The following is a 13672-nucleotide window of genomic DNA, read 5'->3' on the forward strand; positions in this document are numbered from 1 at the left end:
ACTCTGCTCCAGACCGTGGTGAGTTAGTTAGTTTGTTGATGCTCACTTGGTGGTTTCACTACCTCCCTCTACCAGCAGACAGCTCCCTGTGTACTGGGGGCGCACCCACCGTCCCAGTCTCATATGAGCGGAGAGGTTTGACGTTGACCGACATTGACACCATGTGCTCAGGTAGACACTATATTTAGTGTGCTAATGACCTCTTTCACTTTTTATATGTAACACTGGCTCTAAATTCCCTTGATTGACAAATCAGACTGGCCCTGTATCAGGCTTATGTGTTATGTGAACACATTTTCACTGGCACAAGTGCTTCCTATCAACGCCACATCTACACAACAACCGCTGAGAGGGACTCCGTCAGTGTAAACACACACGCATGCGTGACCTGTTCTTATGTTGTCACGTCCCTGCACCGGTGCCAGCATGTGGACACGCTCTCCAGAGCACACATGGACCCAGACATATTCATTCATTCATTCATTCTATGCCGCAGTCCCACGGCAGCACCCCGTTGCTAGGATAAGAGGTGTAAGCCCAGCTTCTCTCCATTTAAACTACTCCAGCACTTTAGACTGCCTGCATTCCCAGACAGGCATAAGTCTCTGAAGCTACAGCCTAAGCACAGAGCATGGCATTTTACTGGCCTGTTGTGTTATTGTGACACAGATCAAAGGTTGAACTTGAAAAGTCCTCTGCAGAGAAAGGCCTGCCAAAGGTGGTATTACATTTATGTTGGGTTTTTCCGAACGGCATGTTTTACAGAGAACAGTCACGTCCTGCGTGAGTGGGTCAAACAATAAGTGGCTTTAACAAGCAATAAAAAGACACTTACTACTGATAAGGCATCTCTTCTAGTTTAATGAAGGGCTCAGTTCACGTCTTGCTGCTGCTTTTTATTAAAGACAACCACGAGAGCGCTTTAATTCTGAGGCCTGCTGGCATGTAAAACGGGTGGATAAAAGGGATTTTGGAGGAATGTTGAAGAGTTAGTGGAAATCCTTGAAGAGGGGAGGATGGATGCTCCAGACACACTGAAGACGGTACACTTGGCTTTATCATCAACCACTGAAGGCAGGCTATATAAAACACGATCAGCTCTCGTACTGTCCCTGTCAGCACCACAGGCCAGCTTTAGAAAGATCTTAGTCAACATTGTTCTCTGTTAATGCGGTTAAACCCTGCAACCCAGCACTTTACCACCATTTATTGCTATGGCTGGCTTCTGCTTTAGGATGGTATTCATACTATTATCAATGCAATTCAAACTTTCAATCTATACACCAAAACCAAACTTTTATTTATTTTATCAAATAAGCCAATTAAAAAAAAAAAGTAATACGAGCAGCTGGGCACAAACATTTGCCGAGTTTGAAATAAACCAGGAACCAACAAGCATCTTTGAGATGTAGTTAAGACAGGCCTCAAAATTAAGCAAAGATTCAAATTATACCATTATGTAATTGCTTAGTCAGTCTATGCGATCTCTCGGGGCAAGTGCTATTATCCCAATATACATGGCAGTGAATAAATCGAATCATTGGCCGTATCTGATACGATAGGTGGCGCTGTTAGTTGTGATACAGCCATTTCCGCTTGACCTCAACAACATCAACATTACGAGAAAGCTGGCGAACGGAGAGCAAGGTGAAGCTACATCCCTCTACTATCTTTGCATGATGTTAATAGGAGTACAGTGAATGCGAATGGCGCTATTGGCTGATTTGATAACGGAGAGAAGACGCCGTCGGGATCTCAAGCATGCGCAAAGACGCAAAGTCCAGTTCCTCATCCGATTCACCGTTACATGCCGCAATAGTCGAACTATCAACTGGATCGGATCGAGTTATCCAGGGGTGTTAGTCGGATCGTAAGAATTGAAAAGAATTGTGTCTAAACATGATCAAGCTAATATAGGGTACATTCATGCCCATGTACTCTATGACCTCTCCACTTGCCAAATTAACTCTTCATTTGTTCTGTCTCTGACTAGCGAGCCTACCTAGCTGGGAGCTATCTACCTACTCGTTATTAAAAAACGATTGGTGCCAGGTTTAATGCTTTCATCTCTTTTTGATATGAAGACGAGACAAAACACAGAATGAAACGTGTCTCACTCGGTCCCACAGCCCGGTTCCAGAATGATCCATTCACAGGTGATATCTACAAACTTGACTTTTCCATTCATTCATATTCTGAAGTCAACTTCTAGTGGAACAAAAGAAGGCAACTATAACAAATAAGGAGGATTCGGGGTGTAGACTTGCTGTCAGTTGATCCATGAGCATGCTTGCACACGTGCACACACACGTGCACACACACATACACACACTCACACATGCGTGGAAACTGTCTTCAAGATGAGCCACTCGTCTGTCAGCTCAGCCTTGTGTGACAGACGAGGCGCTTAGCAATCTCAGTGACAAGCACAAGATGTCTCGGACTGCTGGAGGTAACACACACACACACACACACACGCAGCCCCAAAATGTGGCTCAAACAGATGCGCTCAGCTGCGAATCATGCCTAGTGGTCAAATATATGTTTTTAGGGTTGAACAGGTTGCCGTGGAGGACAAGGCCAAAGCAAGCGAGTGATCTCTTGACATTTTAACTAATCCCTTCTAGCTTGTGGTTTCTTGCACATTTGCTAGCAGCCAGAATTGGCTTTTTCACATATGCAACCTGTCATGTTGGATTGGACTATGACATGGTACGGACGGGGGATGTGATGGCTCCAACGCTGAGATGGACTGCGATTGGATTTAGATGACACCGCCGGCCCCGGGCTGCTGCCCTTTCTGTTCACGCTGTGGCTTCAGAAGTGGATTGTTTAACTGCTTCTGGTGTCTTATACGTTCCGACAAAAAAATTCTCAGCATGAAGCCAGCAGCGTTAACGAGGCTATGTGATCTGCCTCCCGTTGACGGGCACAGATGAAAGCTGTGGTCTCTAACAATCCTGAAAAGCCCACAGCTGCTTCATTCAACCCTAAAAGGTTCCTTCTGTCGCTCCGTTGTTGATGTGCGTCGTAGGTGAGGTGTTGTTAGTCATAGTCCAGCTTTGGGCCGACATTTAGCAATTCCTGTGACTCTGCTTGTTTATGTACAGGAGCCTGGACAGGCCGCATTGCGTGATTTGCGTGAGGGGACAAGCGCTACCTGTTTGGTGGCTCAAGGCAGAACACACGGTACCTGTCAAAAGCAGTTAAAGCCCTGTTCAGCAGCCCGCCCGCCCCGGCATCCCATCAGACGCCAACTGAACTTTTCACTTGTCAATCCTGAAAGGTTAGCACTAAAAATCGTCCGCGACGGATGCAAATGGATGGATGCTCTCCTGGCATTTTTGTGCAGGGATGCTTCACGTCACCTCGGCCACCTTGTTCGTCTCCTCCTGCGTCCTCTACACCCGACCATGGCCTCTCTTTAGCCTCTCTCCGCTCCTTTCACAGCACATCTGGGATATTCATATTTGTTTGGTGTTTAGTTTGCTTTCCTCTTGTATCCAAAATGTCAAAAACCATCATCTCCCGGAGCTGCCCAAAATGGCTGGCTACAGGTTTTTAGTTGTGTTCAATGTTAATTTGGTGAGTCTCGCCTTTTCCATTGGGGTATTTTACCTTATTTCTTTTACAGACGTAGACTTACAGATTGGGGAGAAGGCGAGGCGAATTCTAACCAAAGATCAGATGGTATACGTTCAAACCACATGGTCACAAAAGTGCCTTGTGATTGATGTTTATCCCACAAATTTTGATCCCATCAAAACAACTTCCTGAAAATGTGGTTTCTGACATAAGCACAACCAGTTCAGTGGAAGAAAAGACCGAGCAACTGAATATTTTTGTTGATAAAATGGTCTCAGAAGTAGGTTCATTAATGTTGTCGCAGAAAATACACCATCTCTAGTTACTAAAATGCTTGAAAATATATAAGATTTTATTTTTCTCACCCTTGTAAATGTCTAATATCTCTTGTGGGGGTTATTCTCTCAGTGTGACTCACAAATACTTTCCGACTTTGAGACAACACACACAGTGACCACTGCTCATTTAAGCAAGACCCTAGAACCTTTACACCCTGCACAACTCTATTTCAATTGATTGAATCGGTTTTATTCTCCAACTGAAATTCTCCGCTACTCACAGAGGTAGAGAGGAGTCTATGCTTATAAAACCGAAAACCTGTGGTTTCAGGTGGAGCTGAAGATGAAGTACAATGACCAACACTGCAAATCCAGAGATCTCCTTGCAGGCCATCAATGGTACGAGATTCAGGCGTACAGAGCTCTGAACCAGGCCCTGGGAAGGTAAACCTCACTAATCTTGTTTTTCCAAAATCATCTTTTTGTCCTCACTTTCATGCTTAACCCTCAAAACTCATCTCACAGGTGTATCCGCCACAAGAATGACTGGGGCGCGCTAATTCTGGTGGATGAACGTTACGGGAAATCCAACAAGTACATCACAGGTGGACTGTCTGTGGCTGTAATGTCTGCACAGCCGCTCGTGCTGAACACCAGATGGCAATGGTTCTCCACAGTAGCATTGTCTGTCCCTGATGTGTGTGTTTTTGTGACCTCAGGTCTGTCTAAATGGGTCCGCCAGCTGGTGCAGCATCACCACACGTTCAACAATGCCATGCGCTCCCTGGTAGCCTTCTCTCAAGTGCAGCGGAAGGTGCAGGGGCCTCCCGCTGCTGTCTCACCTCCAAACGGTCACCCGGGGGCGCGGGGTCTGCCCGATGCCACAGATCCTCAGACCCCCGCCTCATGTGTCAAACAGCCTGAGCCCCAGCAGGACACAAGTCTCTTCACTAGTGCACAGGGGAAGGCGACGCAAAGGGAGAAAGCAGGTGAGCTCAGTTGCAAGCTGAAAGTAGTTTTGTAAATGCAAGGTGCATTGTACTGAGGATGTAAGTCTTAATGACTGGGTAAAATCACAAAGGCTTGATCATTTCCACACACCAGGTCACTGTACACGGCCCCCACTCACCCTGGTAGAGTTTACGAATTGTCTAGTCATGAAACAGAAAATGAGAGGAAAAGAAAAATGTTCTTAAAAATGTCTATAATAAGATATGATTAAAACATTCTCTCTTCAGCTGAGAATAAAGTAGATCAACATATGAAATGCTAAGTTATGTTCAGGATTTTATTCAAGTCTAAATGGATGAGAATATTTGAAATCAATGGTGTAATGTGTAAACACAACTCCAAGTCACGTAGCACGGCACACAAGCAGCTTGAATGACTCTTATAGTCCTAAACGGTTTAATAATTCAGAATTGGTCAGCGTTTTTGTTTAAACAATGGCTGTTTTCTTGCATTATTCTATGATAAGCTTGTAAAGGATGATTTGTTTGATAAATTAAAGCCAAAGAATGCACATCTTTTTAATTAATGTTAGTTCATGTTAAGATCCCTTCATAGTCTAACCTGCTATATCAACATCCTCAAAATACATTTGTCCGTGTGTGTTCATAAAAAGAACATGCCAGGCTTAATGAGGCTGGCTCATTAATGTGTTTAAAATGATTGGTTTTTGGAATATGCTGGTACAGAGAAAGGAGGTTATTATTGAAGGAATTCTTTCAGACTTATCTTTTAAAGCATTTATGCAGGAGTGTATTCTTTGTCCATGTTTTTGGTGGAATGTAGTAAATCCAAATGTCCTTATTGTGTACATTTTAGTGTGTGCTTTGGTCCATTCAAACGATGATGGGGATGCATTGAGATCTCCTGATAAACCTAAACAGATGCATTGAGAAATATTACAAATATAACCAAGTTTCTTACTGCCTGAGAGCTAGTTTTTCCTCCTCTTTCTTCTTTTCTTTTCATTTTTGTATGAGCATGACATCACCAGCTCCCTACATTATGTTTATATGACGTGTATGAGCATTTACCCGGCCAGCGACCCTTTGTCTTGGGGTCATGACCAGGTTGAGCCGTTTGCCCAGTTGAATTGAATAGCAGAGGAGTAGCAGACCCCCCCACCCCCTCCCTCGTAGGTGGGGGTGGGGGCCATGGGATCCGTTGAGTGGCTGGCCTCATTACTGTAAGGTCTTTGCGTGCCTGAGTGGCGCTGGAGCGAGCTGATGAGCAGATGTTGGACTGTTGCTTTTAATTAAATCCCCTTGACCTTTGTTTGAATTATATTGAGCGTAAGCCTGCGTTTATGTCTTTCTTTATAAGAAAGCCATGGTGGCCATGGTGCTCTGCGCAGCGCTCTCGTTTCATGGTGAGGCGTAAATGTGTCTTTGTGGCACAGTGTCCGCTTTGTTGTCGTTGTTAGCGTTCAGTTATGTGATGAATATCAGCCCCAAACTGATTAGTCTTGTTTCCTACATGCAGAATGGTCAAAGATGAAGCAAAGTCCTATCACATCGCAACAAAAAAACGCTGCTAAGCCTCCGTACAGCATTTTCACCTCCAGCCCCAACTGCTTGAAGAAGCCGATTTTTAAAAGAAAAGCAGCCTTTGAGTCCAGGAAGCACATGGAAACATGGAGCCACTCAAAGCCTGATGATCAGCACCAGACCTGTGCTTCACAAAGGAAAGCTGAAGCCACTTGTCCTACGCAAGGGGCTGGAGACGGGGCCGTCGAAGTCCGAGGGGAACCCCACGAGCTGGCTTCGGAGTCTTCTCCAGAAACGAGCCCGCCCAGCTGTGAGAGGGAATTGCCATTAAAGGACAATCCTGGCAAAGAGGAAGAGGAGGAAGAGGATGGGAGCGAAGAGGACGTAAGCATCTATTTCACTCCAGAACTTTTTGAGGGTGAAGACAACGACGAAGAAGAAACACCACAGAAAGAGACCAAATCAGCTCCCAGGGTGCTTTTGGTGGCAGAGAGCCCCACCCTCCCGTCAGAAGAACTCTGTGGCTCCGAGGAAGCCCGAGCTTCTGATGGAAAGGCTGCTTCAGTCGGGAAGGAGAGCAAAGAGCTGCTAACACAGCGGCAAGCTGAGGAGAGAGAGCAGGTGGAGAAGAGCAGGTCCAGAAAGCCAGCTCCCTCCACCCCTACAGGTAACTAACAACCTGGATGTCCCGATTGTCCCTGTGTTTTATAATGTTGCGTATGCAAACAAAGTTCATATAGCAGGTCAATGCACATCGGCCAATCAGGAGGTTGATCTAGAAACCGATTGCAGGGCGGCTTACCGGGTTCAGTTCAACCTTCACACGCCGAGTATCTACATGTGATGTGCTCCAGCAGCCTCGGGCCCCTACACGCACGCACACACCCATGCCTGCAAAAAAAACACACACACACACACACACACACACACACACACTACAGTAAATCATGTCACTCACCATGCACACAGTAACTGATGAGGGATCAGCACTCACTCAGCTTCTGATCTAGTGTGACAACATTAAGGCCACGAAGGCCAGTTCTCAGTTAAAAAACTCATGTCTTTATTGAACGTGCGTTTTAACGAATCATTAAAATACAGAACCACACACCAATTAGTTTTCCTCTGAGGTAGGTAATCATTGAGTTTGGTTTTAATGATGTGTTTGCAGATGATGGATGATGAACATATTTTAGACATGCCTGATTAAACCAAAAGAGGAGACTTTTGTTTTTCAATTCCACTTATGTAAATGAAATGTACCCTAAACTCAAATGGTGTTGATACACATTTGATTTACATTCAATAAGGGTTCCTATCAATTCTGTTAATTCACAATAAAGCTGAATGTTAGTGTTTCATTGATTTGTTATCCTTTTTTCTTCTGATATGTAATGATACGTAATGAAGAGAGGCTCTTCTGTTGCAACTAGTTGTGGTTCGGGTCATTTAAACCACTATATATACTGATGGGTAGTTTACGTTTATGTTCTATATGTGGTCTTGGTCTGAATAATAACTACTTTGACCAGCTCCCAGTTACACTTTGCTGCACAGTAAAGACAAAACATAATTTTACAATTGAGCATTTTGTCCATTAATACCAGTGAGCGTAGACTAGAATACTATAAACACATGAATTCCATATAATGAATCTAAACGCATAAGACTAAGCCGGTGATGATCATTTACGGTGTACTTTCCATATTTGCAGTCGTGAATAATTCCCTGACATTTAGACCGTGACCTCCTTTTTGTGTTTTATCCACGGCGAAAAACCATGTAATCAACAATTTAATGGCCATACGTGATTGTTTTAAGGAGCCGAGGTTCTTCAATTGAGCCGATGCTAAATGCCGAATCATCAAACGGGCCGTGTTGAAGGGAGACCCAAAAATAAGATTAAACATGATTACACTGATGTGATTTGTCTCATTACAGCTCAAACTTCACCAATGTGTGATTTGCGCAGCCAAGCAGAGAGGACAAGTGTTCCATTAAAGCCTTTCTTTGCTCATCAACTGGCTCCCCAGGACCCTTGTATATGTAATACGCATGGCCACTCGTTGGCATCATCAAAACCCCGAGCGTGGATAAAAGCACTTAATAGGGAGCCACATTACTGGAAGCCTCGGTAATGACTTGTTTCTTCCCATTACTCTAATTCAGCTCCTGCCCTCAGCCCCGAATCATTAAAGCTAGTTAAAAGAACATACGGGACAAAATGCAACAGAAAAGAAAATCCTTATAAATTCGACATAGCAAAAACCGCAGTGATAAAAAAAAAATCATCAAGAAACAGAGTTAATTCAACTTTAGTTTATTGATATTTTACATGTTGGACACAATTAAATGAATGTCAACTTATTAGTAATGCTAACCCTTAAGTTATCATTTATTTCATCATTTGTCTGTAACATTGAATAATTTATACATTTATACATTTTATATTGTATCAGATTGAATTATCTATATTAGATATTTGTTTTTGATCAACTGATGTCCTGTGAATCCAAATCAATTTATCATTAGTAATGGTTATCACAAAGTGCACCTACAATGTGACGAGTGCACAGGACACACTCACACCAACTGTAGTCTGCTGTAACGCACAGTGAGCATATTGATCAAATGATGGAATATCCAAAAGGAGCAGGATGAATGGTTGACATGTCCATGTGTACGTAGTAACCCAAATGAAAATCCATCTAACTGTCGTTCACATCTGCCAGTCAGTGATGCTGTCCAAAGCGGACTGAAAGAAATAACACCGGCTTCCCCATTCACACCATCCCTATTACGACTTCCAGATGTATCTGCTACAAATGTTCCTTAATGTTAATTGACAGGTGGAGGCTGTGGAGCAGGGAGTGCAGGGAAAGTGAGTCTTCAGCCTACAGAGACCAGGAAGAGGAGCGACAGGGCCAGACTAGATCATGGGTCGAAGGTGATGATGGCGGGCTTGAATAGCAGACCATCCAGAGCCAGACTCGTAAGAGGATACAGCTCCGAAAAAAACCATGTTTGTCACCCGCATCTTTTGAAATCAAGTGACAGAGTGAGTGAGTCAAGAAGGTCAGTTGTGGCTGTGAGGCAACACAACGCGCCTACGACGGCGGCTGCTACGCCTGGTACTCCCCCGATGACTCCCAAGCAAGGCGACGTAGGGCGTCTGCAAGGAGCCGGAGCAGCACAACATGGTCCTACGAGTCCTGTGGACGCTCCAGGAACCCAACTCACCCAACCAAAAGGTAATCACATCTGCACCTAAAGTGCTCAATCTGTTTTTCTGAATGTTGCGACAGGATGTAGTTGTGTCCAATATCTGACTCTTCAGCCAGTATGCACATCAATGCATGGTTTCCATACAGTGTGCCTACAAACACCAACGGCCTGCTGTATGTTCACATCTTAACACTGCTTATACACCAGCATTAATAACATTGTAGGCCCATATGGAGACTAGTCTCAGCTGTTTTGCATAGTTACATCTTTGCACTTCTGTTGGAAGCATAAATTGAGCTATTGTCATTGAGCATTACAGCTGCTGCCCCAAACCCAGTTAGGGACTTCTGGGCTCGGATTACAGTAAATCATGTCATATAATAATCTTTAATCAAAAACATAAATTCAATTATTAGTTTGGTTTTACAATAGAAAGATGGGTTAACCCTTGAATGCTCTCCATTGTGTTTTTATACATTTTTATTACATTACATGTTATTTAGCTCACTCTTTTATCCAAAGCGACTTACATTGCATTTTTAACCCATAGTTTTTACCTTTTGCCTGGGGAGCATCTCGGGTGCTCAGGGACACTTCAACGTGGGAAATTAAGCCGCCAGGGCTCAACATTTGTTATATATCATGCTGCATTGGTGTTGTTTCAAGGGATGCACCTAATTCATGTCAAATTGTACTTAACTTCCATGTTTTCAACCAAGCTATTAAAGTAAAGAGATCTTGCAGGCAGAAACGCAGGATATTTAAGAAGACCTCTCCAAGAAGAAAGGTACGTGTCAGGTTGACTTGTTTCCAACAAATCAAAGGGAAACTACCTACCATCTCTACTTTCTTAAATGACCCAGTCGTAGTCGTTGTTTCATGTCGTTGGTGACTGCTGACGTCTCATAGTTGGTTAGCAGAGCTTCTCTTGTCTGAATCATGAAAATGTTTTCAATGATGCCCCAAACATGCCCCTGAAATGCTGCACGTAATATTAAATAAACATGAGAAAAGCTGATATTTTTTGTGTGCCACTCCCAGGCGGTCAAAGAAGGCAAGCCGTGCTCTTTGGGCCTCTACTGTTCTGTGTGTGAGACGGAACTGCTTCCTGAGGCCCACGGTGATTGTTGAGAACTTCCTGTTGAGTTTAAAGTTGCAATTAAATAATGTGAGTCCAACAAGGAATCAAAGCAAATGCATTTCCGCGCTCATGCCCCCCCGTCCCCCCTCAGGTGCACTGCAACGCGCTGTTTGTCAATTTGAGCATCAAGCCTTTCTGACAAGAGACAGACGTAGTCCCGCAGCACCGAGCCGCCGGTGCCACTGTGCTCCACTCCAGCCGTCGGTGTCGGAGGGCTCGGGCCCACTGCTGGTGGTCCGGGGCCTGGCATCGAGGAGGGCCCTGAGGGCCGCCCTGCAGCCCTACTGTGACAGCGCTGTGACTGGTGGGTCTAGACTAGAGCACTATTAAAGGTTGATCGTGAGTGACACATCTTATACTTTGCAACTTGTCCTGCATGTTTTTCCATCAAGAAAGGGAAATGCCTACACAGCTCATGACTGATATCATATCAGAGGGAGAGGGGCTGTCGTAAGCTGTACGTATTTGTGGTTAGCTATGTTGGGCTACATGAAACCAAATTTGAAATGAACTTTTAGAAGAAATCACTAATGATAATTGTAGAGGGAAATTGTAAAGCAGAATACACTCAGGCTCTTCCCACTCCTGCGGCTGAAACCAACTTTAACATTCACAGCAAGAGGTAGACCAAAAATGGCGCATGTTTCTCCCTGCAGTGATGTTCCATGCTTTCCCCCTGCTATTCATCCATGCAGCATATAACGCCATCTGGAATCCTGCGAAGGGCTCGGTCACCACATTTCTGCAGTGCAAAGGCTGCCTGTCCCAAAGCCCCTTTCTGTCTGCAGCAATAGTCGCAGCAGAGATCCAGTGCCCTCGGGACATGGCCCGAGATCAGGTAACCTCTAACATTTACAACACACATGGTCATTTAGCAGGAAGCACAATGATGATTAAAATAATCCCTTATTTATATATAACATATGGGGAAGAATTCTGAAGATTTTCTTTCAAATAGATATGGTGAAGGAGGTAACCCAATGATAATTGATTGAAGTATATTTACATATCCGCAGTATTACAAACTGGCTTTCCTGGGGGAAAATGCGACATTACAGTTTTCCTCCATTGTTTGTCAATAAGAAATTGAACTTTGCATCATCAACACTCCAGACTGAACTTCTGTTTCTTTTTGAATGTTTTCATTCAAATCAAAACTAGACAGTCAAAGGTCTGCAAGAGAATGGATCATTCCATATGTTCCCAGTGGTAGTTTGCGTTTCTGTCTCCAAGACAGTTTTGATGTGTGACTGTGGAGGTCAATCCGACAGCTGGAGGTGTCTTTCTTCTTCCATATCCTCAATGATCAATACAAGACAAATTAGTGGAGCCCCTCTGCTTCTCCTGTTGTTTGTCACTTGTACCTTTAGCTAGTACGAATTGGACACATGCTGTGTCAATCAATAACCCCCCCCCGCTATAATCGGATTAAAAGTGGTGACGGCACCGAACAGTGTCACAGCTTCTAGGAATGACTCGGTCGGGATTTATAGCCTCATTGATTGATTGGTAATCCTTATTAAGCTGTTTTTTTAATGCTATAATTTGTCCATGGTTGCTATTAAAATGGTATTGGACATTTTGACAAATTCCTGCATTTCTAATACAGGATGTTTATGTAAACCTCATCTCTTCTTCAGTTGAAGTATATGTCAAGCTTTCGAATCATTTGGGGAGGCTGTGGCTTATTTTCAGTGAGTTAAAAATGCGCTGGCGGATGATGCATTTATTAAATGTTTATTGCTTCTATTCATTTATCTGATATAGTAGAGAAGCGGTGCGTTATTTATAGTTCTTCACAAAGATTTCTACATAATGGAAATCTGCTAATTTGGACTGAAAACTAATTCTGGCAATGTTCCCTTGTATTGTTGTTTTAAATATTTTTCTTATTAATTTATTCCACCACTGTCTAGCTGTCCTCTTAAACTGTCGTATCATTAAAATGTAATCCAAACTGCTGCCAGGAGTATCCAGTGGTAACATGGCAGGTTTAAATGCCAAACACTGTCGAGATTATCACTGTGACCTGTCAGATTAAATAGATTTGACCCCGATTGATGGGTAAATTCAGGTTAAACGAACTTTCCAAACTCTGCGGAACTTTCAAACCAGCGTTATCTATTTGCCTTGTTCCAGTCGTTTTGTTTTTACACAACATGGATTTTATATACACATGTGACACACATTCATTTTTCTTTTATCAAATTGCCTAAAACCAAGTAGCTAAAAGAAAATGATGAATATTGTGTATTAGTTATTCTTTAACCAAGTGGTTCTCCAAACACTGTTTCACTATCTGCAAACAAAAACATGTTCATTAAGAGTAATTTGACCTTTTGGAAGGGGAAGTGTTGACCGCTAGGAATTATTGACAAATGATACAATGTATACTGTCATATATGTCACACTATCTGGCCCCCATCACAAAAGCAAAACAAACATATCCCTAATTGAAACTTAATTTGTAGACCAGGCCAAGCATCTCAATAACATTTTTATAACAATAACAAATTTTTCCTGCCACCCATATTTTGGAACAAAGACGAACATGCTATTTTCTCTTGTGCTTTGACTTGTGTGTTGCCATTGTAGATACCAGTCACCACTCTCCTCTCACAGTGCGTGATAGCCTTGTTTGTGAAATTGCCTAAAGATTTTGGCCATCTGGAGCCCAGTGTGAATCTGACTAAACCCAGTGGCTAAACACACGTCTCTGCCCCCCTCTGCCACAAGGGGGTTTAGGACACACTTTGGTCCACCCTTCACTGTTTTCTGGACCCTCGCATTATGCATTTCAAAGTTCCTGCTGTTCCGTTGTGAGTTTGACAGACACCATATTGCTCGTAAAGCTTTGGAGTCTGTCTGGGTGCAACCGCCAGACACCCCAACACTGCACGGGGCCCGTGAACGGGCTCCAACACTTTTGGCTTTAGGTAGGACACGTT

At 43.5% G+C, this 13672-nt stretch overlaps 1 protein-coding gene across 3 annotated transcripts in view; it reads left to right on the top strand.

Annotated features, from left to right (window-relative positions):
• brip1 (BRCA1 interacting helicase 1) overlaps positions 1 to 13672 on the top strand; it is a 58824-nt gene that overhangs the window by 24916 nt on the left and 20236 nt on the right. For 2 of the 3 annotated variants that reach the window (XM_078098540.1, XM_078098541.1), the window contains exons 17-23: positions 4195 to 4307; positions 4389 to 4468; positions 4583 to 4852; positions 6354 to 7025; positions 9208 to 10703; positions 10816 to 11028; positions 11420 to 11562. In XM_078098540.1, coding sequence (XP_077954666.1) covers positions 4195 to 4307; positions 4389 to 4468; positions 4583 to 4852; positions 6354 to 7025; positions 9208 to 9629 — 1557 coding nt within the window. In that variant the 3' untranslated portion in view covers positions 9630 to 10703; positions 10816 to 11028; positions 11420 to 11562. Of the gene's footprint in view, positions 1 to 4194; positions 4308 to 4388; positions 4469 to 4582; positions 4853 to 6353; positions 7026 to 8299; positions 8627 to 9207; positions 10704 to 10815; positions 11029 to 11419; positions 11563 to 13672 lie in introns of those variants that run through there. The other variant, XM_078098542.1, reaches the window with a different exon arrangement.

This window comes from Gasterosteus aculeatus, chromosome 1 (assembly GCF_964276395.1).
Source record: "Gasterosteus aculeatus chromosome 1, fGasAcu3.hap1.1, whole genome shotgun sequence".
In the NCBI taxonomy this organism is placed as follows: Eukaryota; Metazoa; Chordata; class Actinopteri; order Perciformes; family Gasterosteidae; genus Gasterosteus; species Gasterosteus aculeatus.